Source organism: Ixodes scapularis, unplaced genomic scaffold (genome assembly GCF_016920785.2).
Source record: "Ixodes scapularis isolate PalLabHiFi unplaced genomic scaffold, ASM1692078v2 PGA_scaffold49__6_contigs__length_1374808, whole genome shotgun sequence".
Classification (NCBI taxonomy): Eukaryota; Metazoa; Arthropoda; class Arachnida; order Ixodida; family Ixodidae; genus Ixodes; species Ixodes scapularis.
This window is the reverse complement of record NW_024609878.1, coordinates 480,861-506,122: the sequence shown is the minus strand read 5'-3', so window position 1 is coordinate 506,122 and position 25,262 is coordinate 480,861. Positions and strand designations below refer to the sequence as shown.

Genomic DNA, 25,262 nt, shown 5'->3' with positions numbered 1-25,262 from the left:
CAATCAACACGGCGCCGTTTCGCACGGTAGACAAGAGATGGCGCAAGCGGTCGCGACGCCAACTGCCGCCAACGAACGAGCAGACGACGCCGAGAACCGGCGTTTTTAGCAGACAAGGAACTGCAGTTGCTTGTTGTTACCGCGCCTGTTTTTGTTTCTGCAACTGTCGCCGTTTGCGGAACGCGCGCCGCTTTTGATTCGAAAAGATTGTCTGCTAAAAACGCTGGCTCTCGGCGCCGAATGCTCATTCGTTGGCGGCGTTCGTTGCGCCATCTCTTGTCTACCGTGCAAAACGGCGCCGTGTTGATTGCAGACCGGTGGCGTCGCTGCGTTTCCATAGGAGCTAAGCCTTTTTCTTTCTTTACTTTTTCCTCAGGTAAGTTCGCTCTTTGCAAATTTTACAAAAAAAATGCACCATCTGTGGGCGACGCTGCACAAAGTCGTAGCGCGATAGGTTAAGAAACCGAATTTTCCGGTCGATTTAAAGAGCCTACCGTCTCCTTGTTTCACCCGGTAGCCTCCCCCCCCCTTGTCCCTCCTCCTTAATCTAAACTACAGTCGGGTACAAGTTAAGAATTAGCCAGAAGCCCCTCCCACACCCCCATTACCACCAGCCACTAATCCTCCACGACGCGCGAATAGTCCACCACCAAGCCGACGGTACAGTGGCCTAGAATGAGGTAGTGGGCTCACCACGCCCGCTTGCCAAGGATGTTCACGTTAAAATTGAGAGATGGCACATTGGTCGACTCCTACTGAAGCTTTCCCATGCACTTTTGCAATCGCGTGCCTTGTGAGCGTCGGTGTTTTCTTCGTCGAATAGCTGGGAAGATTCCGAAAAATCATAGGAACTCCGTCGGCCGAAAGCATTGGTTTCCCACACTGAACGCAAACATCTTCACCATTGATGACAAGCACGTAATCTCTAATTACGTACTGTGGTTCAAAATGTAATTATTATTATTATGTTATTATCCCACAGTTTTTGCCACTCCTTGTTTTCAGGTACACCGAACAAAGCCACCTTTGGCGCGTCCTTCACGCAAGCATATTCTGTTCTACAACCAGCGATTAGGCATTCTTGCATTTGAGTGAAAGAGCAAAACCGCAAGACAACAGTAATCACAGTGACCACACGGCAGAGGCATGCAGACGAGCACACAGAAACTGCAGTCACTGACTCAACACCGAAGCCGAATGCAAACACATGCACCCACACCAGGGGTAGCCGATGTGCATCACGCTTCAGGAGGAGTAGACAGAAGCGCCCCGTCGGCCTCCGACATAGACCGCCTCACTTCCAAGCACGAGCAAGAGAGGGCGGTCAGCTCACTACCCCATTCTAGGCCACTGTACCGACGCCATGTAACTCGTTGCGACTGCAGCCTGTCCTGCTCGATCTGCGGAGTGATTTGATACCGAGGCTGGTATGCGGCAGCGTTTCTTTGGCGCATTCTCAACTTCTATCCGACCGTAGTAGAATTTTGTGACCCTTTAAACTTCTAGTCTCGTTGCTTCGGTGCATGCACTTTCGAAGGTAACCTTACGGCCCCACAACTACGATAGAACACATACATAAATTACAAAACGAAACGGAGGCAGGCGTTCCGACAGCTACCCCAACAGCTCTCGCTCTTGCGCGAGAATGAGTCGGGGGTTAGCCCGGGTCCCGCAAAGGCGGCTAACTGAAGTCCCTGTCCGGCAGGGCGATGGGAGCCAGCAGGGTCCAGAGGTAGAGTGTGGCACAGACCCAGCTGGACACCATTTTGATCCACATGGAGGCGCTGTTCTCGATCAGGTTCTTGGGGTCGTCGCTTGGCCTGGAGCAGAAAAGAATGATGCTGTCTCGCCTGCGTAGCTATAGCAAATTAAAACTGCCTATACTTTTCTCAAACTTCAAGGGAAACTGAAGCGGTTCTGTATTTCAGTAAAAACACTTATATCGTTTCCATTTACCCTCCAGGATCACGAATATCGAGATTAATTTTCTATTTGGTGCACGGAGGCTGCAGAAAATCATTTTTAAAGTACCACCGAAGCCGCCCCTTCCCGGAGCGCTATGTCATAAGAGGAGTGTCCGGAATCTCCGCTCTTGCACATCTTCGACACCCATCGAAGCTATGCACGCGCACTCTTGCTACCTTCAAAAAGGTCAGAAAAAGGCGTCATGACTGATGTCAGTGCCAAAGAATATGGCTGGCAAGCTTGCAAACGCACGCGTTGCCCACATGAGCGACACGCGCTTGGCGGCCGAGAGAACCTTTTACGACGTAACGACTTGTCGGACGTTTTCCGTGCTTTCTCGCGTCTAGTCACATCTTCGAGGAAAACGAACATGACATTCAGATTTGTAGGATAAAAATACTCTAAAATTCATTTCTAACTTCTTTTTTTTAAGAACCTCTTCAGTTTCCCTTTAACTATATGGTCACAAACAGAGTGAGAATGGCGGGGCTAGTCTTTCGAACGCCCAGCCTTCGGCATGCACTCCTTAGCTTCTGCCGAGCCTCGGCTGCGTTCGGGCGCTCGAGGTGTACAAGAGATAGAAGGTGGAAAGCTTGCGCTGGACCCTGGACGACTGAAGCTCACCCTCCCCGTCACTCTCACATTGTAGGTAACTGTGCACCGCGTAAAGCGGGAATTCTTGAATTTGTTGACGTCGAGAAATCCCTCCCAGTTTGGGCATTGACGAAATGAAGCGGTGCAGAAGCCGACAGACCTTGCAGACAACAATGCACGTCCTAGGGACTGTTTGGCTCATAGTCAATGCGTCGGCGAGCGGCTCGGGTCGACCTTAGACCAGAGAAATGCTTAGTGGAAGATCTTGGAAGTAAAGTTGGTGCGAAAGACAAAGACAAGAAGGCTGGACAGCGGGACAAGCGCTATAGATTTCAATTGACGTCTTAATGCGAAAATAGAAGAAAAAAGAAAAATGTTAAAAATTAAAACTGAAAAAAAAAAAAAAAAATCTGTAGTAAAAAGAATTGTCCAAATGTAGCTTGAATTTTTATAAAGAGATTGTTCCCGACATAAAAATTAATAGAAATAAAAAATACTATATTTTCAAAATCTATAAAAAAAACCGAGGCAAACAAAGTTTAGAAAAATTACTGCCACTACTCTGGGGAACCTCTATACTTCGTGTCACGGCTTGTTTGCCGTGCAGGCGAAAGCAACGCCAGGCGAAGAGAGGAAGGGTGAGCACTAGGAAAGTGGAACGGGGGAGGAGGGCAAGGGGAGAAAGGGAGAGCACTAGGAACGGTAGAGAGGAGAGGAGGTTTCTCTCTTCTGCCCCAGCCTTTCCAGCGCTCGCCCTTTCTCCCCTCGCCTGGCGCTGCCTTCGCCTGTACTGCATGCAACTAGTGACACGGAGTATAGGTTCCAAGAAATTGGGGGGGGGGGGTCCCAGAGTATTCTTGTGGGCTTCTTGCATGGCTTTCTTTCGTGCCGCACCACCCTGAACACCACTGGGCCAGCCCGTATCGCTATGCCCTGTACTATATGCCTGTCCAGAGGGTGTAACCGCACTCACTGGAACCAGTTGGTGAGGGTCATCATGACGTAGAGGGTGGCCAGGGCAAACATGAAGTGGAAGAAGGACCAGCTGTAGGCCACCCCGTCGTCCTCGTTGTCCCACACTTTGGCCTCCACGTCGCCCGCGGTGCTCGTGTCTGAAACCACGCACGCCAACCTTTGGGTGTGTGCCCACAAAGCGTACCCTTCCCCGAAACGAGCCGCGAAAGCCGCGCCCAATCGTAGACTGCGGCTTGCGCCGCTTTCTTACGGTCTTTGATGTTGGTGAAACCTGGAGCATGCGTTTTTGCGCAGGAAAGACAAGTTTGGTTTAGGACCTCATCCGTCTTCGTCCTGTCACTCACTAGAGCAGCACGCAAATATTGGCACGAAGCACATAGCACTTTGTCGCTTGTACCCAAGGCTGTCCACAATGTCCCGTCTTCTTTGCACTGTGGAAGCTAAGGACGACAAAGCCCCATTTGATTCGAGTCGCTAAATGTGCACCTCCGCATGCCATTAAACTTGAAGCTCGGAATAAAGGAAGCGTAGGATGCAAAGTTTCTATTCTGATCGTTCTTGTCGGTGATGTTCCTTATGTTCTGGTCAAATCAGCTCGGAAGCTCCCTTAAAGCAGCCATAGATTTTCATGAAAACTGGACATACGCATCTCAGTTACCTTTATATATATATATATATATTTTTGATTTTTTAATTTTGAATATTTTTTTAGGCTAGGAAACGAAATCCCCCATATCATCAGACAGTGGCATGCACAGACTACACTCTATGCGGACCTTTCGTACGCCGAGGCAAAAGTTGAGAACCTCCAACCGAGAGCTTGGGAGTGTAGTCCCGCTACAGAAAGTTAGGAGTCTACACTAACGTGAGACTAAGATATTCATCTTTAGGCTTTTTCTCAATTTTCCCCAGAGACTAAAAATCGGCTTCTTCCTTCAGATAAATTTTTCTCAGTTATTTGTCAAACGTTGAACGAAATAACGCAGGGTCCGGCAGCTAAAGTAAGCACTCCCAAAAAGTCCGCAACGAGTCCATGACAAACTGCGCAATCAGCTTCTGCACCGACCCTCGCGCTACAGCCCGACGGGCGCCGTGCACTCTATCGCTTGCAGCAAGCGAGCCCAAAGCCAAATCGTCCTACGAAAGGCCAACACCGTGCCAGCTGCAAAAACTATCTAGGGAACGGCGAGAAAAGAAGAAAGAAGGCAGAACAAAAGCGACGTGTCATTACCTTCATTCCCCACGAGAGCAGACGACTCTGCAGACGAAGTGCGGAAAGGGAAGAGAAAAGGAAGGGAAGAGTGTCAGTAAAACCACTCCTACAGCATGCAGGTGTGTGCCACCCCAAAAAGCATCCCCCTTTCCCTTTTTTTCCCTGTATGTCTATCTCCAAACAAGTTCTGCCCTCCTTTTCTTTTCATCCCCGACAAGCACAGCAGTCGGCACACTGACAGCACAACGTGATTACCCCTAAACACATGAAGCACTATAGTCACTTGAACAGTGAGAACGGCAGGGCATGTTTTTCGAACATTGGTCTCCGGCACGTGCCCCGTACCTACCGCCGTGCTTTGGCTGCGCGCACGCGTTTGAGGTACACAAGACGTTGAAGTGCTGTCGAAGGTAGGAAGCTCACGCCAGAGACGGGGCAAATAAAGCTCCTCCCTGCCATTATCACCTTGTCGGTGCCTACGGGCATATACGTAAGAAACATCTCCTTTCCCAAGGCAAGCGCCACTGAACAAACTCAATATCAAAGAAATGGCAAACAGCACGAGAGACGTGCCTGGGAGATGGTATAAATCGACACGCGGGCTTGACGTCACGAAGCTGCGGCGGCGCTGCGATCGCGTCGGAGCCAGTTGGTGTGGGCAAAAGGGCGTACGTTTCGCATGGGCGTCATAGCATTCCAGCATGCCGCAAAGCTGTTTTGCCGTTAATTGCATCGAAATGTACAAGAAAAGTAGCGGAGTGAGTTTCCACAAGTTCCCGGCAGACTCTGAAAGGCATATATATAGAAGGTGGATAATATCCATGGGTCGAAAAGAATGGTCACCTCGCGCGAAAGACCGTTTGTGCAGTAAACACTTTTTTTAAGGCAAGTGCGGCTTCCATTTCAATCTCCGTCCCGAGGCTTGCTTATGTGCAGGGAAACCGTTGTCTGATCAAGACCACCCGGATTTTGTTCCCACGGTGTTCGTGGCCAAGCGCTCGTCGGAGGCTCGCTACGCCCGTGCTACCCAACAGAAGGGGATCGGCGACAGAACGGCAGTGTTGTAGGCGTTACCGAAAAAAAGTAACGAAATAACGTTACTCGTTACTTGCAAATAAAAGGTACGCGTTACTGAGCTACGTTACCTAAAAATAAAAGGAATGTGTTACCGCTACCGATAAAAAGGAACACACGTTACTTCTGCATTACTTTTTAAATTATGATTTAATACGTTTTACGGTTTTCACGATACAGGTACGCATAAGCTCATATATCAAGAAACATTATGTTCATGCAGAAACTGAGTATAATTACTCTATCTCTTTTTACGATTTCACCTAAATACTCACGAGAAAAAACGCAAGGAGAAACATGGCTTGACGCCTAAAAACATGGAAAAAATTGAAGTGTAATTTTTTAAGACTTGGGAAGTAGTAACGAGTAACATAAGTATGTTACCCGTTACTGTTTTTGAAAAAGTAACGAGTAGGTTACTACGTTAATGAAAAAAGTAACGCGTTCCTGGTAACGCCGTTACTTGTAAAGTGTTACCGCCAAGACTGCAGAACGAACAAAGCGTTACCGCTTGTCATGCCTTGTGGTCATGAGGGTAGGAAAAATATCATTCCTTGACTTCAAGACGCTGTGTGTATTTAATCAATTATTAAATACACTTCGGTCACCCCACAGTCTGCTGATCCCGCCGGCAGTGCGGAAACCGACTCGAAGCAATCGTAGGCCTCGAGAGACTTTTACGCCTGCACCGTGCGGGTCGTAAACTGGCTTGGCGAAAAAACTAAAAAAACGACGACGTGAGCCGTCGACTTCGGTGGCAGCAACTTCGTGTCGGAAGTCCAGCAGACCTTGTTTATGGCGTACGGATCCTCGTAGGCAACGCCATCCAAGCACAGTTTGTTTCGGTACCGCTGCCGTTCAGGCTCGGGTAGCGAGCTCAAATAGTCGGGCATAGCATACAACATACGTTGTCAGGAAATACGATGCACAAATAAAGCTAGAAGCGTCCCTACAACGTCAACAACGAGCGCACAACGCAATGGCGAAAACACGGAGAGCCGGGCCTTTTTGCCCACATAGCTACCGTGCATGCACGGCCTTCCGGCCGTGTTGGTAAACAGAGCCCCTTCGCGTGTTGGTCTATAGATACGACTTTGCCAATAAAGTTTGGTAGCTGCGTTTGGGACGTTTTGCATTTGTCCCCTTTTTTCATCCGTAGTATCCTTTTTTTTTTCAAACGTGTGTGGCATAAACTAATTTGCTAAGCTTCAGTTACATCTTCCCACATGTCCTAGCCCCTCAGCCGCAGACCCAAGATCATTCTAGTTCACATTCGCGTCGGGTGACACTGGCCAGTATGAAACAACGTGCCAGCAAAACGTGACAAGAACCATAAGGCAATCGAAGGCGATAATGTTTGAGTGCCAATGGATACTCCGTGTCACTAGTTGAGTGCAGTGCGGGTGAAGGAAACGCCAGACGAAGAAAGAAAGGGCGAGCACTAGGAAGGCTGGATGGGAGAGGAGGGCAATGAAGGGCAAGTGGAGAAAGGGAGTACTAGGAACGTTAGAGAGGAGAGGAGGTTTCTCTCCTCCTCCCCGGCCATCTTAGTGGTCGCCCTTTCTCCCCTCACCTGGCATTGCCTCCGCCAGTACTGCACGCAACTGGTGACACAGAGTATAGTAACCTATTTAAGCCATGTGCGTGTAATTTAAGAGAAGGACTGAGAAAGAAGAAGACAACAGCACAAAGAACTTTTGCGGAACCATCACTCAATAATCACTTATCAATATTGCACGTAAGCAATCCTCAAAATGTGAAATCGAGAAAGTTGTATCGTAGCTGGTGTAGCTCCTTTAAAGCTACGCTGTAAAACACAGGGAAGGTTACACTAACATCGGCATAGCTTTTCTAACGCTGCATCCAAAACTTTATCCAATTTGCACTGAAACAATTACTGCCGTACCTCGCGTCACCCAACGACAAATCACAGCCAGAGCTATGGACCGCGAGTTCCAATTACCAGCTAGTTTGAAAGCATGCGGTATATTGCTCTAACATGTACCCGTGTGGGCATCATTGAACACTAACACGCACATCAGAGCAACATACCCCGGTGTTTCTAACCAACTAGTGGTTAGACCCGGCAAACTGTAGCTTGGGCTGAAGTCCACCGTAGACAGGGCATATGAATGTCTACACTGGCCCAATGTCGGGGCAAGATATGCCCAACATCAGGCAGTGATTGGTTCAACAGCGGGCTAAAGGTGGCCCAACATTGGGCCAGTGTTCATCCTACCATAGTCCAAGGTTAACCCTTTATAGGGCCAGAACATGGACAGGGGTCGGCTCTACATTTGATTAAGAGCGGCTCTACGCTGGGTTGAGATCGACCTGATATCGGCCCAAGGTATGGATGCATGCAGAAGGCCTCACGCTCACTGTTGTTGCCAGTGTCCTTGACCAGGATCTTCTCGGACATGGTGAGCTTGCCCACTTGGGAGTTGGACGAGGTGCGGATGCTCGAGTAGAGCACGCACACAAACCACACCACCAGCCCCACAATGCTTTGCGTGTCAAACTTGCTGCCTTCCTGGGTCAGCCCCAGAGATGGCTTACAGTCCTTGCCTGTCGACGGAAAGATGCCTTAGAAACTTCTGCGACAGTTCGCATTTACAAATTACGGATAGAAGAAGTTAACCCTTGTATATACCAGAGTCATACTATGTTGGTAAACCAATACGGTATACTAGATAACAGAAAGTATAAAACAGAGAGGAAGAAACACAGACGAGTACGTTCTTTCATCCTCTCTGTTTTATACTTTCTGTTATCTAGTACATCTTACCAACACGCTCGTTAGGAATACAATATGGTATGCACCTCGTATGTGCAAGATCTAAGTGCTTGTATTTTTTATTAATTTTTTTGCTGCAGATATCCGCCACTTAGAGGTCTGTACATATGCCTCGACAGACCCCCTTAGAGCCGAATGCCCTTGCACCACCTGTGTGTGCCTTTCCACGCCCTGCTGGAACCACCTTTTGGGAGTGCCTCACATGTATGCCTGGACTGCTGCGTCCAGCCTATATACCACCGCGGAATGATGTCCCCGCTCGGTTTCTTTTTATGCCACCCAACAAGTGATAACCACTTAAGGCACGGTCAGGTCATATTTATGCACGGCCAAACATCCGAGTGGTTGTACGACGTGTCAGAAGGACGGCCAAACCCAATCAGTCACCGGCCAATCACAGGCTCCCGTGAATGCGCACAACGCAGTGACAGACCTGCGCCCGATCGGGTTCGGCAGTTTTCTTACATGTCGGCCAACCGTTCGGGGCTTGAAATTTAACACTGTCCAAAGTAAAGCTGGTAATTTTAGATGATACCGAAGACGTGCGACAGCTGCATAAAGTGAATCGTCATACTTTAAATATATTTTTATGAAGTGCTAGCATATCCTTTTTGAAACTTTGCTCTACAGTGCCAGGGATTCTCAAACTTTGTGGTCTCGCAAAACCCCAGGAAGCCTCAAAAATGGTCGCAGAACCCTCCCCCCCCCCCCCCTTTATATTTGCCCACCGAAAAGCAACAGATGCCCAATTGTAGACAATTTTGCTTGTGTTGCTTCCCCAATATCCCCGCCATATCAATCGCGATGTCAGTACAAAGTGAGATGAAGGTGCTTTGCATGGTCCTGCCGCGCACCCTGCGGCATGGGGGGGGGAGAGGGGGTTGCAATATGGGTGTTCGCGAAACCCATGAGACCAGCCCGTGGAACCCCTGTGTTCCCCGGAACCCAGTTTGAGAAGCCCTGCTCTACACTACAAGATAGATTTCATTAGTACAGCCCTAAACTTTGCAACAGGCTTGGAGCATAAAGGTTTCAACTGCCTTCAAAAAGGAAAACAAAAGCACCAACCAGAGCAATGCTAGCCTAATTATTTTGATGTAATTAATTACTACTCAAACACTACACCTAACATTAGTGATAAAATTACTAAACCCCTTTTAATCCGACTATAGAGCCACTCTAGTGGTTCTATAGTCGAATTAAAAGAAAAGAAAGACACACACCACGTGAAAAACACTAAAATATGGGCATGTCCCATCAGGGCCTTACTTGTGGTGTTGTTCATGGCAGACCAAGTGAGGTACATAATGTACAAGGTCACAGCAGACGACTGTAGTAAGCCTGAACTAGGCTGACCTGCAAAAGACGAGTCGTTTTCTTCAACCTCAAATGCTACACTTTTCCAAATGCAATAGTTTGTTTTTGAAACACACTGTACTTGTTTTCATCTCAAAAGCCATAGTAAGAAAAGTCTGGCTCCTCAAGGAGCACTACTAATTTCCCCCTTTATCTAGAAAATTAAGATATATGTAGCTGCATTTTAGATTAGATATATGTTATCAACTTGTAAGAACTACTTCGTGCAGCACATGAACAATGTGCAAAACTTCCTGTTTTCTTCGGGTGAAAACGAGTAGTATAGCCGCTACTCTGCAGCTGGTAGCATTCATACCATGTCATCATCAATTTGCCTTTCTTTTTGTGTGCATAAGCAGCCAACGATCGACAAGTGGCACAATCTATACTAATCTAGGTAATATATAAAGAAGGGGCACAGACTACTGACTTAAAGGGGCCCTCCGGAGCTTTCTGAGATCGTCTGTTTATGTGGTTATATTGCGTAGTAGGTGCAAGTTAATATGTATGCAGAGTTTTAGATTATAAAACCATTTATTAAGCAGATGGCAGTAGAAATATATCGGGACTATTTTCTCTTGGAAGACGATCCCCCATTCCCAGCCCATCGCTAAAACTTGACCAATGGAAATGCTGCATCTCGTGGTGAAAGCGAACGTTATTATCGCAACACTTTTTAAGCTTGTTGTAAATTAGAGTTTGAGAAAAACATAAACTGATTGTGGTGCGAGAAACATAGTTCGCAATTATCGTTCCAAAATTAGCGAACTATGTTTTCTCCCCGCAAGCTTGTTGCTAGGGTGTGATGCGTCGGAGCGTCGGGTTGTCTGCTTCCCGGGGCGTGTGCAGGCGTGCGTTGGCGGGACACGTGTTCCTTCTTCCCGTGGATCCCGACTCCGAAGCCAGCTTGGCGATCTTTCTACGTCAACGAGTCAAACTTTTCCTTGTCATCTGTGGAATGTGACTGCGTATTGCAGTAGCAGCGCGACGGTGCGGTGCCATGAACGACAACTGCCGAGCACAAAGTCCGGGCTCCTTGACGACGGTATGCGCTTGTTCGAGAGATTCCTCCGCGCATCGGCGGTCGGCCGCGTTGGTGACCCGCAGTGAAGCCGGAATCGTTAGCTTGCTATTGGCTGATGCGTAAAGAGACGCCCCTCCCATTTTCCAAGGTCATCTCAGAAAAGGGGGCGTGCCTGGGACTTTGATAGCAATTTTAATAGGGAAATCGGCTGCGCATGACTGTAATTTTATGATTTTTAGGATCGTTAGGGCCCGTAGATTGAGTTACCGCCATAAATAGACCATCGGAGAACGCTCCAGAGGGCCCCTTTAAGACGTGTAGCAAAAGTCAACTATGAAAATGCAAGTGCAATTAAAGTTATAATAAAGCAAACATGGGGTTGGACGCTCTAGGTTTTATATGTCTCTTTTTATTGCTTTCCACATATAAAGAGCTCCCCGTAAATAATTGGTCACACAAAAACTGTAATAAGAGTTCCCTGTGCATACATGATAAAATGCCTCTCTTTTAAAGCGCCCCTGAAAAGAAGAAAACATTTTTTTTTTTTTTATACAATCTGGTTGAGACATGCATGTCAAAAAATTAATTTTAAGCAAAAAAAACAACAACAAATGTTTAGAGCAATATTGACGGCGAGATTTGTCTGAAATTCTGGGCGCGAAGTCCATGACTTCACTGGTCATTTCGGAATGACCATCTCGGTCGTGATGGCAAAGCCGATCTAGCTCTCCTCCACACACCTGAAATGCCGAGAAAAAAAACAAGTGGAAAGGAGGTGACTGCCGACTATATCGCATCTTGTGCCGTCAATATTCCTCTAAAAAAATGTTGTTATGCGTAAAATTTATTTTCCGACACGCGTGTCCCGATCTGTTTTAAGAAAACTTTTTTTTCTTTTCGTTTTTTTTTTTTTTTTTTTTTTTTAATAGTGTCTTATTCCATACTCATGGCTCTGTTTCAGTAGAGCTTTTCTCACCAATAAAGACAGCCTTTGGTGGATCTGGCTCCAAAGCCAGAGGAACCTCGGGCACCTCTGGCTTTGGATGTGGCTCGACGACAAAACAACGAATTTGGGAGTTTTGCGCGCCAAACCAACAAAGGGTAGCTGACACGCCTCAGCGGAGGACTGGGGATTAATTTGGACCACCTGGGGATCTTTTGATGACATGCAACCAAAAGCCTTACTCATGCAATCAAAAGCCTCGTTTCCATGGCACCTTCTCCGCAATAGGCCTCAGTCACATTGCAGGCATCTCGGCTGAGATTCAAACTGAATTTAGCGCAGTGTTCATTCTATATTGTATTATATTATTTGTCAATCCCCCCCTTCCGCCCCTTTAGGTAAAGCCCCTGTGGGCATTTGAGGATGAAATAAGTTTTAAAAAATAAAGGAAAGGCAGCTGCATTCAACTACAACAGACTGAACCAATGAAATAGGAAAGAAATTGGCTCCAGCCCAAATTTAATTTGGTGCGTCCGTTTTCTGGGGGCAGAATTTGTGCGAGAAAACTGGATGTCGATGGAAACGACAGACCGTTTACAGACTCTCGTCACAACCTGACTTACATTCTTGGACCTTCGGCAGGATGGAGACGACCGACAGGATCACGCACAGGATCAGGTTGAAGCTGATGAAGAACTTTTGCAGTCCGCAGGACTCTCCCTGCAAGGAGGACGCGGATGGCGTGGGCATCATCTAATATGCACCGTCTGGGGACGCTCCTTACTCTTAAGAAGTTTGTAGGTGCCATCAAAAGAAAGGCCAATGATGCAAACGACGCAATAAACCAACTATTGACACTATTTTCATGTATTTAAGAATCAGTATGGCTCATTGTTTACTGAACCATCAAAAAAACAACTGATAAACTGCAAACCAGCTATCGCTAACCAGAAAAAAAAAAATTACGAGCCTGTTTAAAAAGCACTATTACTTATAACAAGCAAGGTTAAATTAAAGGGGTCATGAAATGATATCGGGTTGAAATATTCGTGACTTTGCAGAGGTGTAGTGGTCCTAGTCTGGCCGAAGTATACTCGCATGGACTGCCACCGATTCAGAAGCTTCTATGTTGCCATGAAATTGCGAGGATAAAAGGGGACTATTTCTTTTGGTATTGCCTTCGCAAAGCTCGACGACCATATTTCTCCAATATTTTTGGCGACTGCCATTGCCTAGAAAACAAAACTAAGGCAAGTTTATTCAGTTATTGACTTTATGAAGCGATTTTAAATAGTATTTAGCAAAAGCAAAAAACTTGTTTCATGACCCGTTCAACAATAAAATGCAGGCAGTTTTTTTTTTTTTTTAATGCATAAAAGATATGCAGATTAAAGGTGCTCTGGGACTACTCAATGGACAGTGCCAGCAAGCTATCTCGTAAGCCGCCACAAGCAGCAGCAGTATGGGCGTCTGTCGGTTCCTCCACGCCCCCGGGTCTAAACTCACCTGGGTGTAGAAGATGTAGAACAAGACAACACCAGCAATGGCCAAAGCATAGTGCAGCATGGTGAAGGTCAGCAGGGCTGCAGCGAGGCAAAAGGACATTCGAGAACATTCGCGCACCGCCCTGCTAAACCTCAACGCTAACGTCCAAGTTAGGCGCAACTCGGGAATCCCCGATGTCTACCACGTAAAGTCCATCCCTAAAAATCCCAATCACGAACGCACACATCTCGCAACAGCTCAAAGTCCGTGGACAGTTACACGGGGTGACAAGGGAAAGGTGATACAGCTCGATAATAAGCAAAACAGAAGAAAACTGAGTGTTACATGTGTCAAAATGAACGAGTGCAGGCAGCGGAGCATAAATGCAAATTTAACCTCGTATTTTACTTAGTTGGGAAAACATTAGGGCAGATTTGTATAAATCACCCCACAAATTAAGTTCAGAAACATATAAGGTGCGGGCGATGTTGTACTGCATCCCGAAAAGAGACTCAGTTTGGACGCGCCACTGAGGCTTGGGTTGTCGCCTGCCTCTTGCGCGGGAGTCGCGGTGACATCAGAACGATGCCGAGCTCCGATTGGTTTTAATTGAAAGGATAGTGGGTAGACCTCAATGCTAGATGCCTTGAGGTCTACCCTCTATTTTTTTTCAATCAGCCAATAAGAGCCTGGAATTGTGACATCATTGCAACCCCTGAGCAGAAAGCAGACGAACTTGCACTCTGCATTGGTTGCGTCTCAGCGTCGGTATTCAATCATAAACCAAAACTGTGCAGGTCCATCATAATGGCTGCTGCTCTCTGACAACAGCCAATGTATATGTACACATCTGTAGAGAGGAGGGCACTGACCGCAATACCATCCCTTGGAGTGGGTCTCCTCGAACTTTTCCACCCAGTTGTTCGCCCAGCTGTGAGCAAAGTCGATGATCAAGATCAGCTGGATCAAGATGAAGAGGAAGCCGCCAATCATGCCGAAGTACATCCACACTGGAATCGGATCGGAGAATGAAGAGTGGAGAAATAGGTACAGTAAATGCAATTCACAACAAAGAGAAGAAAAACCTTTATACGTAAGCTTTGTCCTTCAAGCTCCGTCATTTCTTTTAGTTAGAGAAGTGAACCATTATAACGGTTATTACAAAAGAGTAGACTATTGCGTGGTGCAAAGTGTGCAATGTAAACTTATAAAATCCCCAGCTTTTAGCTTTGCAAAAGCAATTGGATTTCTAGAAAAAATATATCGAAAAATATTGATCCACTTGATAACATGCCCAATGCGGTATTTAACAACTAATGTTGCCTATGTTGCTTTGTGCACAATCGCTAAGGCCAAAACCACTCACAAATATACATTCAATCAATCAAGCTACTACAAATAACCATACAATGAACAGAACCAGAAATAATGAATGGTACATTCCAGACACAAATGAGTGCAGACTAAAACGCAGCGTTTTCAACATGCACCCTACTTATAAGGTGCGCACACATTTCACTTTTATGACAATGTGTGGAAACCAATCCCCGCACCCACCTTCACCGAAGAGAGCACCGTTCGGAATGAAGAATGCACCGACCATTGCACCGATGAGAACGAGGAATTTCAAGGCCCAAAATCTGGACAAAAAGGAAACAATTGTGACATTAAATAATGTTTTTATACTGCATCTCACCCTAGCGTGGACCGCTGCTAAAGCTACAAGCGTGAGGGGGTAGCTCTGGCGGGTGCTTTCACTTCATATGTGCTCGTACAACGGAGGTGTCTTTTAGAAACTAAAATCCAAAAAGAACAAACTTTTTCTTAAAAGTGCTTGGATGAAAAAAATTTTGGCACACTATTTTTGTCATGAGACTTCTTTTGAGTACTGCAACATGTTTCCATTTGCAGGGTGTCTAGCAAATTATTATTTTGAAATTCCCTGACTTTTACAGGTTTTCCCTGACAATTTCAGGTGAAAGTCCCTGACCACTGTAGATAAAGGTGAAATATATAAGACCATTACAACACAAGGCATTGAGCATTGAGCACTGTGAGCATCATTTTGCACAGGCTTAATCCAACTTGCATATACCAAAATATTCGGGCTCGTCCAGTCCGGATTAAACAAACACTTTCTTGCCGCCGACATCGTCAGTGAAGAGGGCACTTCCGCAAACACAATGAAAACACGATGCTCAACCACACACGTCAATGACCGAATGGCAGCAAGGTCGCCAGACGCACACTTTCAGATACTTTCCGCTTAATGCTTGAATTGGATTGGGGTCTGCGGCTTTCCCATTTGTTACTAAATCTAGTAGCTCTAACTGGGTCAAGCGTAGTGTCATCCCCTCAATCCAATCCAGTCCAATCCAAGGCTTGGACTAGGTTTGTCGGCTGTTCCCTTTGCATCGGGTAGCACACTCTACACCGGGTGAGCAGAGCTCGCGCTCCTCTCTAAGCAGAATTTATTGCCTATTTTTCTGCCCCCAAGTCCTCAAGTCTTTGCTCAGGGCACTCGATGGCATTTCCGGCTCATTTTCCCTGAGTGGGCTCGCTTTCTGGCGATTCCCTGACTTTTCCCGGTAATTAAAAGTTCCGTGACAATTCCCGGTTTTCCAGGTTATCCCGGTCGCTAGACACCCTGCATTTGGTACTTCTTTTTCATAACACCGTACCAAAATAGAAGCGAGTTTCTAAATCGCTTCTCACTCAAAACAAATCAATATAGATACTGCGGTGAAAAAAAAAATTTTTTTCAGGCCAAGTTCATTTTTGTAACAGACTCTGCCGTCCAGGCGCATAAAAAAGGTATTTTTGGGGAGTTCAGTTTCTCTAGAAACAAGTTCAAATCAAATCAACACAAAAAAAAATATGTAAGAAATATTTTTGTGACGCACGGTAGGCTCGCGATAATTCAAACTCAGACATTTTGTAGTTCAGATTAATTCAAACAAATTTTTTAATTTTTGGATTTCCAGATGTTTTCAAAGTATTTATAAGGCGCATTAGCCAAAAGGCGTATCCGCGTAATTCATACTTCTTGTTCTCGCGGCCCAGTTGAGCACCCTCCTTACCAAGCACTGGTACACTGTGAGAAAGCAACGCCCACGAAGCTCGCTTCCGCAGGGGCTGCTTCTCCGCAGTGCGCCGGTGCTCGGTGCGAAGCAGGCTCAACAACTTAATTTCGCCTTCGAGGTGTCACGTGCTGTCTGGACAGTCTGCGATAGATAGCACTTCTGCATGTATGGCATACCTGCTTATGAATAGTGTGCCCGAGCAGATGAAATCATCAAATATCTGCTTTCTTAACGAATCATAATTTTATCTTGCATCATATTTAGATATGTTTCTAATCATTCAAACTTCCAATAACTCAAACAAAATTAGCAGCTTCCTAGAGTTTGAAATAATGAAAGTCTACTGTATGTGCCCCAACCAGGCAGCTAACAAAAAAAAAGTGTCGGGGGAGTTTCGTGTCCCTTTAAAAAGAGGACACTGCCTCACAAAATAATCTTCCATCATAATGAAGTGCCCAGACATTAGTGTGCCAAAACAGCTCTTCAATGAAATGGACCGAGGACATATACCAGGGCCTTGCTCACCCGTTCTGTATGCCTCCTCGCGGATCTTTGGACGATTTGACACCGATCATCATCATGGAGAAGGCGAGGAAGAATAAAGTCAGGGCAAAGAGCAGACGATAGACAGCCAGGTAGCCAACAGCATTCTTGCAGGCATCCGTACTCTCGCAAAGCTGAGGGACCTGCGTCAGACAAGCACGGATCAACACAGATATATGGGCTCGGCTCAGGTCAAATCAAAACATGCCGAACTGAGTCAAGTCTACAATTCAAAACAAACTAACTGCACAAAATGAAATATCAAGGTTCGTACAGGTTTTGAAGACGAGAGTTCGAGGATTTTCAAGGACCTTCAAGGCCCTGTACCAATATTTAAAAAAGAAATGTATTGTTGCACCTGGTAGTTTTGTAGTAGTGCAACTTCTTTAACGCACTGCAAACGTTTGCAATGCCAACTCTTGCATCTTGCACGCATTCTTCGGCGTCTGTTAACACACACACACATGGTGTTCAATGGCTCACAAAGAGCTATCTGCTATTGTCTTCATGTTGCCACAGTGTCTCACACAACTGATATGGCATTTTTTTTATCACCGACTCTCCCACAGACGAGTTAGTGGACGTTTTCCCACAAAGTAAGACATTAGCATTGCAAGTTGCACTTCCCAGGAAACCTCAAGTATGTCCACATGCAACCATGTGAAGCATATGCAGACTGAGCCAACCAAGTGCAGCTAAAAAACAGGTTGAAGTGCGATGACCATAAACCATCGAGGAGGGACAAAGCAGGACCAGAAGATGGTGAAACGGACAAAACCAAAACTACTACTTATGTGGAAAAGCATGTAACAAACATCCGCTAAATGTCTCAATTGTTAAACCACAAAGTAACACTTGCTCGTCTGAAATTGAAAGGCTGAATTATTATGAATGTAAGAAAATGTGTAGTGATTATGCTTTAATTACTACTGTAAAAAGACAATGCCGGTGACTCTAATCACAAAGTTTGACTGTTTTTAAGCACTGTTACAAACTCCAGGGTTTTCAAGGACTTGAAATTCGGATTTCCAAAATCAAGGGTTTTTGAGGCTTTCAAGGACTTGTGCGAACCCTGAATACAGTAAGGAAGTGTTCATCCTCAATTTCCAAATTAGGTAATTACTTTTTTTTTTTCTTTTTTTTTTTTTTAAGTGCACAAGATGTAGTCAAACATGCAGGCATATTTAAGCTGTTCACAAGATTCATTTGTGAAGTTTTAGTGTCTAATGTGCCATCAGATTCTGTTTTACGAAAGGTGGCTTCATACTGCACACTTACCGTAAAATACCGAGCACCCACCCATTCCAACGTTCCAACATTTGGAAAATACACAAAGTACATATCTTTACATATCGTTGACCTAAAAAGCACCCATCCACCAGTTGTACATGACTATCTCCAAATTTTGAGCGGGCGCTTGCTCGGGATTTTACAGTACCTACAGCTTTTGTTTGCGCAACTTTACCACGGCAACATACACAAACTAATGTTGAATTTTTTTTTATAGTTTACTCTAGCCCTTATACACTCCGTGCAACGCGACTGGTGCGCCGCCGCGCGGCCGGTAGCGAAGGTAGGCAGTGAGAACCCCGGAGAAAACAAAACCGAAACCACACCGCGTACGTTGGTACGCATATTGAAGTCCGAGTGGTGCGGTTGCGCTGGGTTCACAGCATGAAGTGCTGCCTGTGCTGCGTCATTAAGTGCTTCAATAGTTATGCATCGTGTCTCGTGGAGACAAAGTTTCACAGTCTTTCACCTCGCCGATGTTTTCTGGGACAGCGACAACGATGGAGCCGTGCCGTACGACGCGAGAAATTTAGTCTCCCGATCATGTCTGCCACTGTGTCATCACGGCTGACATATTCTATACTGCCGCTTTGCGCTCTGCGTTTGTTTTCGTACCAGTAACGCCTACATGTGTAAGCGCCGATAGAACGAACTGAAATGCCATCCCACACTCGCGGTTATCAAATGCCAATTTCGTTGGAGGAATGCCCTCCAAAGAAGTTTCGTCCCCATCGTACGTGTCATTGATATTTCCGGACAAGTATGGCGTGCAATCTGTACTTCACGAAGAAAGATTCGAACGGTAAAAAAAGTGACAAATATAGATCTAAAGAAAACAACAATGAAACTCGGATTCACTGGAGAATCGACGATTGAGTATTGAAGTTTATCTGGTGTGCTTTCTTTCTGGATCAGCCTCCTTTTGGATGTGAAAACGCTGACACCCTGAGTTCTGTAGACAACAATTTTTTTCTCGGCTTTAGAGCCACCTATCGCAAAGTGGTTCGAACTGGAAGTACTGTTTACTGGTCCTTTCCTACCTGTAAAGTGTGCACCTCCCACGATGAGTGGTATTATCTTGACAGCCTTTGACGGTCAAAACTTGTTCCCATTTAGTTACGCCGCCCAAACTAAATTTCCACCTGGTTTCGCTATGCCAACTCTTTTTGTTATAATAATGTTGTGCCAAGTGACGGTCATGTCAAAGTACCCGTGCGCCGAAAATCAGAACCTCGTACAACAGGTTATTACACAACAGCTGACCGCAAAAGCCCTTGGCGGCCAAACCGTGTGTTGGCCGACAGCTTTGCTTTCTCGGCTTTGGAAGCACCTTTCGTAAAGTTGTTTCAATTGGAAGTACAGTCCACCAGTCCCTTCCTACCTGTAAAGTCTCCACCTCCCACAATCAGTGGTATTCTCTTGACAGCCTTTTCATGGTCAAAACCGGTTCCCCTTGAGTTACGCCGCCCAAACCAAATTTTCACCTGGTTTCCCTACGCCACCTTTTCCTTTTTGTATAATAAGTGCTGTGTCATGTTACTGTCAAGTCCAAGCACCTGTCTGCCCAAATCTGCACTTTGCACAGCCCGCTATAACACAACATTTTGGGTCCAATGTTGGATATCCCGTAAAGCTTTATTTCTTTATTCGTTAGAAACATAACTTTCACACCTGCTGTCTTAAAGAAACTTGGCACTCTTCGTGCACAAACTTAGTGAACATCTCACTCGCCTCCAAATATCATCGTTCCAGCAGTCCTAGGTTTACAGCGACGAGCGAAATACATTTCCCACTCAGAGCAATTATGGTGGCGGCCGTCTTGTTTTTCGGAAAATTGCTCCAACCCCTTTTTCGGCCGCAACTAGAGAAATTACCCCTAATAACGACTCAAACTCAATATATAAGAAGTGGAGAACAGCTATATGCCCTTCTGCCCCAGCACGCATGCAACGTCACCCTCAACTTATCAGCTCAAAAAGCAAAAGTTTCATCCGCGCGCGCTTCCGCCGCCACAGTTTGGCATGCGAAAAGCGCCGCAGGCTGCTGAACGCGCCTCACAGTCGAACCCCAGCTCCTCCGCTAGCGGCGCTGCGCGCGTTTTTCAAAGCGCCCCCTATAGTTCTCGCACGGAGTGTATAGTTTCATCCACACATTACCATTTCCTCAAAAATCTTCACTTTAATGTGTTATCACATTTCACTAACAATTTTGAGAAACAATAAAATGTTGGAGTAAATCCAAATGCTTAAGTCAAAAGAAGCAAAGCAAAAGTGAGTATTTCCATGCCAGAACAACAAAGAGAAAAGACCTTACCTTCTCAAGTAACCCTTCTATCTTTGGACTCAGCATGATGCAAGCTGCAATTGTGCTCAGCAGCAGCATGACAGCGTACATGATTCGTGTAGACGTAGAATTCCGGCAGGACGGGCATGCTGAGCAGCACAGGCTGCAGGCGGCAGATCCGCAGCAGCATGCCAACTGTCAGAACAAAGTTACGATGGGTTTACTCTAAAAAGCAATTATGCCAACATTGAGACAGCTTGCCTTAAAAAGGGCACTGTTTATGTCTTCACTGTGGTGGGGAAATTTGGTCACTGCAGTACAGCATTCGTTGATCTGTGGATTTTGATCTCCTTCGAATGTACAGCACACTTATTTTTAAAAGGCATGATCATAGTTTGTATTTTGCAACTTCAATGTTGTTCTTGAACCATACTAGTGGAAAGCAATTCTTATTCCATTTAATATTAACTGCGAAAGGGCCAGAGACAGTACTGCCCCTATCAACGATAGCCTTTTTTATTCATTTTCAAAACCTCTCCTACAAACTTTAAAAAAAAAAAAAAAAAAAAAAAACTAACACAATAGGTAGCTTTGCACATTCTTCAAGGGAATGGTGCAAGCTTCTGAAATCAATACATGGCTTGCACTGATGTCACATCAGCTGTCATTGCGGTGGGTGACATCATGTGCAAGCTATGTTGTACACTCTTTTATGAAAACACAATTTGCTAAAACTCTCTCGTAACTAGCAGAGTATTCAGTACATTTTGCACATAGAGCATAGTGGTGCAATCTGCCGTGTATTTTTCTACATTAGCGTAAAACGTCTACTGGATGTTGTTAAATATATGTGAAAACGGAAAATCGACACCATCTAGCTGCCTATCAGTACAATCCAGTACCTGCAATAAACTAATCAGAGCTCCTTTGACACATGAGACAGAGGTTAAAGCCAAAGCGAAGACCCTGGAAACTTTTTTTTTTAATGGCATGAGTCACTTTTCTTTTTAGTTAATTAGGGAAGCAGGCAAGAAAAACAAGACGAGTGTTTTATCAAGACAAGGTAGCCAAACCGAAGCAGCTCCGCTGTTTTTGAGACACCGATATCGCTCCCAAGAGCTCGAGTGGGGCGATTACGACGCTTGTTCATGCAACGAAGTGGGGAAGATGTAGTTTCTTCCTTTTTGTTTCCTGGTTATGTTGCAAATTGGTTGTGGGTACACTACTGCAGTCTTCTGAAGCGACTCGCGACGGTTCCTATAATGAAAAACCTAAAATATGCGCCTTTTTAGGTGACTTAACCCCGTATTACTACCCACTGCGCGATTCGTCGCAGTAATGAACTCGCGTTTGACGCGTTTAACTGAGCATTTCTGTTTGAAAAATACTAAATGCTTAGAGTATTATCCGTTGTATCCCACTCTATTTCTGCGGCTGGAAGGTGAGAATGTCGACATAACGCCAAAATAATTCAGCGTTTCGAGATTTGCAACAATTCTGATGCCTAACATGGCTAATCCGTGAGGGCCGTGAGGTGTTTGAAGACGCCGAGCAATGGTTCACAAAAAGCTTTTGAGATGTAGAAAGTGGCAAAATTAACGTACCGATCCCACAGAACACAGACTGAGGAGGCCTCCCATCGCGGAGTTTTGCAGCGGGACACAAAGGATTGAAAGGCTCGGGCCGTTGTATCCTGATGTCAGCTGTCGCCAAGCGTCCACTTGCACAAGAACCACACAACAATCATACACGGGGAAAAGGGAGTCACGTGACGCGACTGACTTTGCCGAAAGGTGGGGCAAGCGAACATCCAAAAATAAACGCTTCTTCGCTCCGCCGTACGTTCGCGGCGCAGCGATCGAAATGTTGTCGCTATGTTGTCGTTTTCTTGTCGTCTGCTCTAGCGTGCGCTCCAAGAGTCCTTCGGCGTTTCTTTGGCGTTTGTGCACGCGTTGCAGCGTGCTTTGTAATACACACTACAGCGCAAAGGAAAAAGACAAGGAAAAGGCGTAGACAGGATTAGCGCTGAACTACAGTGGCTGAACTGTCTACATCTCTTTCTTGTCCTTGTCATTTGCGCTGTAGTGTAGCCCATCAGATTATTTTAGCGTGCTATGTGTTTGCCGTTGAAAATAAAACTACTTAATTGAAATGCGAGAATTTTCGCAAGAAGATCTATACAAAATGCCTGGCGTGCGAAAGAGCGAACATTACAAAGCAATCATTTGTACAGCACTGCTGACAGAAAATTACACAAAAAGGATGTTCACGGGGGCCGGGGCCAATCAAAATTATATCCCGATATGACAATGTTGATTTAACCTGAGATTTGGGTGAGAAGAGGCATAAAAACGTAGAAGGGACAGAAAATAGACAGGACGAAGTCTCCCTGAGACCCCCGTCGTCCTGTTTGTTTTCTGCACCTTCTACGCGCTGAGACGTCGTCCTGTCTACGTTCTGTCCTTTCTAAGTTTTGATGCTTCTTCTCTACCCCAGTCTCAGGTTAAATCAACATGGTTAATATTCGCCAGCTCGACTGCACCCTTACAATATTTCCGGATATGACAGTAATAAACCTTGGACTGAGGTTTACAGTGACTTGTCAGAAGTTACTGATACCTGCCAGTGTTACTATAACTCACCTCCTCAAGCCGCATAAGTGTAACTTTCACGGCTTTTTTAAACAAATCTGTAAAACTAAATAACACACACACACACACACACACACTGTGTGTGTGTGTGTGTGTGTGTGTGTGTGTGTGTGTGTGTGTGTGTGTGTGTGTGTGTGTGTAATCGCATAGGTATATGTGGGAGTAACCTACACTCTACATTTCACCCTCCTTTTTCTTTTAAAACATTTTCGGTTGCGGCCTATGTACAAATTTGTGTATATGTGTGCGTGTGCGTGTTTTCTTTTTTTCTCCCTATCTTTTCTTTTTTATCCAATTAAAATTTTGGGTGGCTGGCTGGCCGGCGCACTCGCGTACGGGTTTTAACCTTTCTGCACAGCCGTGCACGCCACCCAGGATCACATTTTTGTATGCAAATAATAATGAGAATTATTATTATTACCGCAAAGGCTTAGTCTAACGCCTTTCCGGTCCTTGTCTAAATTCCGGCTTATATATATATATATATATATATATATATATATATATATATATATATATATATATATATATATATATATATATTTCAAATTCCAAATACCGCACCGCAATGCCATGTAAAAAAAAAAAAAAAAAAAAAAAAGTTTTATTGTTTTTTAGGGAGTGAGTTTCACGAACCAATCATTTGACTGGTGATGTTTTACGCTACGTTTCATAACCATTTTCTCGATCGACATAGTCACGAAATGTCAGAACGTCTACGTCTGACATTACGTCAAGGGGCCAAAAAGGGAATGCCTCGAGCCACGGAGGCACTGCTTGCGTTTAACGTTTCTACGCGTTATCGTACTTGTCACGACTTCTTCACTTAAAGATCGTAAAAAAGGGATTAGGATATAATATATATATATATAACTGTAAAATAAACGAACTCCGCTTGCGCAGTGGCACAGAAAAAGACGATTCTAAAGATAGAATCCTTCCGAGTTTGCTATGCCGCAGCCGGATAATGCGGAGCGCATGTTCGTCTGCATCTTGCACAGCTTGCGATGATGTCAGAAGACCGAGCTCTGATTGAGGATAGTGGGTAGACCTAAAAGCAAGCTGCCTTGAGGACTACCCACTATCCTTCAATCAGATCTAGCCAGTCAGAGCTCGGCGTTCTGACGCATCACAACCCCAGCAAAAGAAGCAGACAGTCTTGCCGTCCGCTTTAGCTAATTAAAAAAAGAAAGAAAAAAAAAGGCAGATTTTGACATTGAGGCATCTAGCATTGAGGTATACCCACTATTTTTCCAATCAAAGCCAATCAGAGCTCGGCGTCGTTCTGACGTCACCGCAGCTCCTGCGCAAGAAGCAGACGACTTTCTCTCTCCGCTCATCCCTACGCTGACAGTGGAGTGAAGGCAACGCGCTCGCCGGACCAATCAACCGCCTCCATTTAATCACACTGACACCGCTCTCGGTGCGCGTGGATAGTGGGAGGGAGCATGGCCACGTAATGGACCCATGAATGGTTCAAAGAGCACTTCACTTTCACCGCGCTGTCAGCTTATGGGTAAAACTCGACCGGCGTACGCAGGGAAGGACGCAGGTATTTCTTGAAAAGAGGGGGGATGGGGGGGGGAGGTAATGGTCAGCGGATCATATTAAGGACCCCTCCCCCCCTCCCCCCCCCCCCCCCTCTTCCCGTTTCCACGCACTAAATTTGTACACATGCAGAATTCAAGAGGGGATCGAGTCTGAGGTCAGGACATCCGGACCCCCGCTCTGAATCCACCCTTGCAGTCACATCACGTAGGCAGAGGTCCCACGGCCGTTAAACCAAGGAATTTTCCATGAACGCTTTCTAAGCTGACGCGAGCGCGTGGCTTCATGTATGGTTTCGTTTACGCGAGAACGACGCGAGATCACACCCCATGTTCTCGCGCCAACAGCTTTTGAAATAGTCACGAGACGAGAGTCACGAGATCAAGACAATGACGTCACTATACATTTTCTCGTTCACTGATGCCCCACTGACCGTCC

General features: G+C 45.7%; 1 protein-coding gene across 5 annotated transcripts; it reads right to left on the bottom strand.

Moving 5' to 3' along the window:
- Positions 1–510: 510 nt before the first annotated feature.
- On the bottom strand, positions 511–22,431 carry LOC8035177 (probable serine incorporator). Of its 5 annotated transcripts, none has more exons than XM_040207413.3 (12): positions 22,230–22,399; positions 20,656–20,820; positions 17,035–17,195; positions 14,984–15,066; positions 14,299–14,436; positions 13,448–13,524; positions 12,565–12,661; positions 9,888–9,974; positions 8,204–8,389; positions 4,766–4,792; positions 3,533–3,671; positions 511–1,820 (listed from the first exon to the last, which is right to left on the bottom strand). In XM_040207413.3, the coding sequence occupies exons 1-12, from the start codon at positions 22,263–22,265 to the stop codon at positions 1,682–1,684; spliced, it is 1,335 nt and encodes a 444-aa protein (XP_040063347.1). In that variant the 5' UTR covers positions 22,266–22,399; the 3' UTR covers positions 511–1,681. The 5 variants fall into 5 exon arrangements, with proteins under 5 accessions (XP_040063347.1, XP_040063346.1, XP_040063349.1 ...); XM_040207412.3 differs by having other exon boundaries at positions 8,198–8,389; positions 22,230–22,379; XM_040207415.3 differs by lacking the exon at positions 4,766–4,792 and having other exon boundaries at positions 22,230–22,431.
- Positions 22,432–25,262: the final 2,831 nt, after the last annotated feature.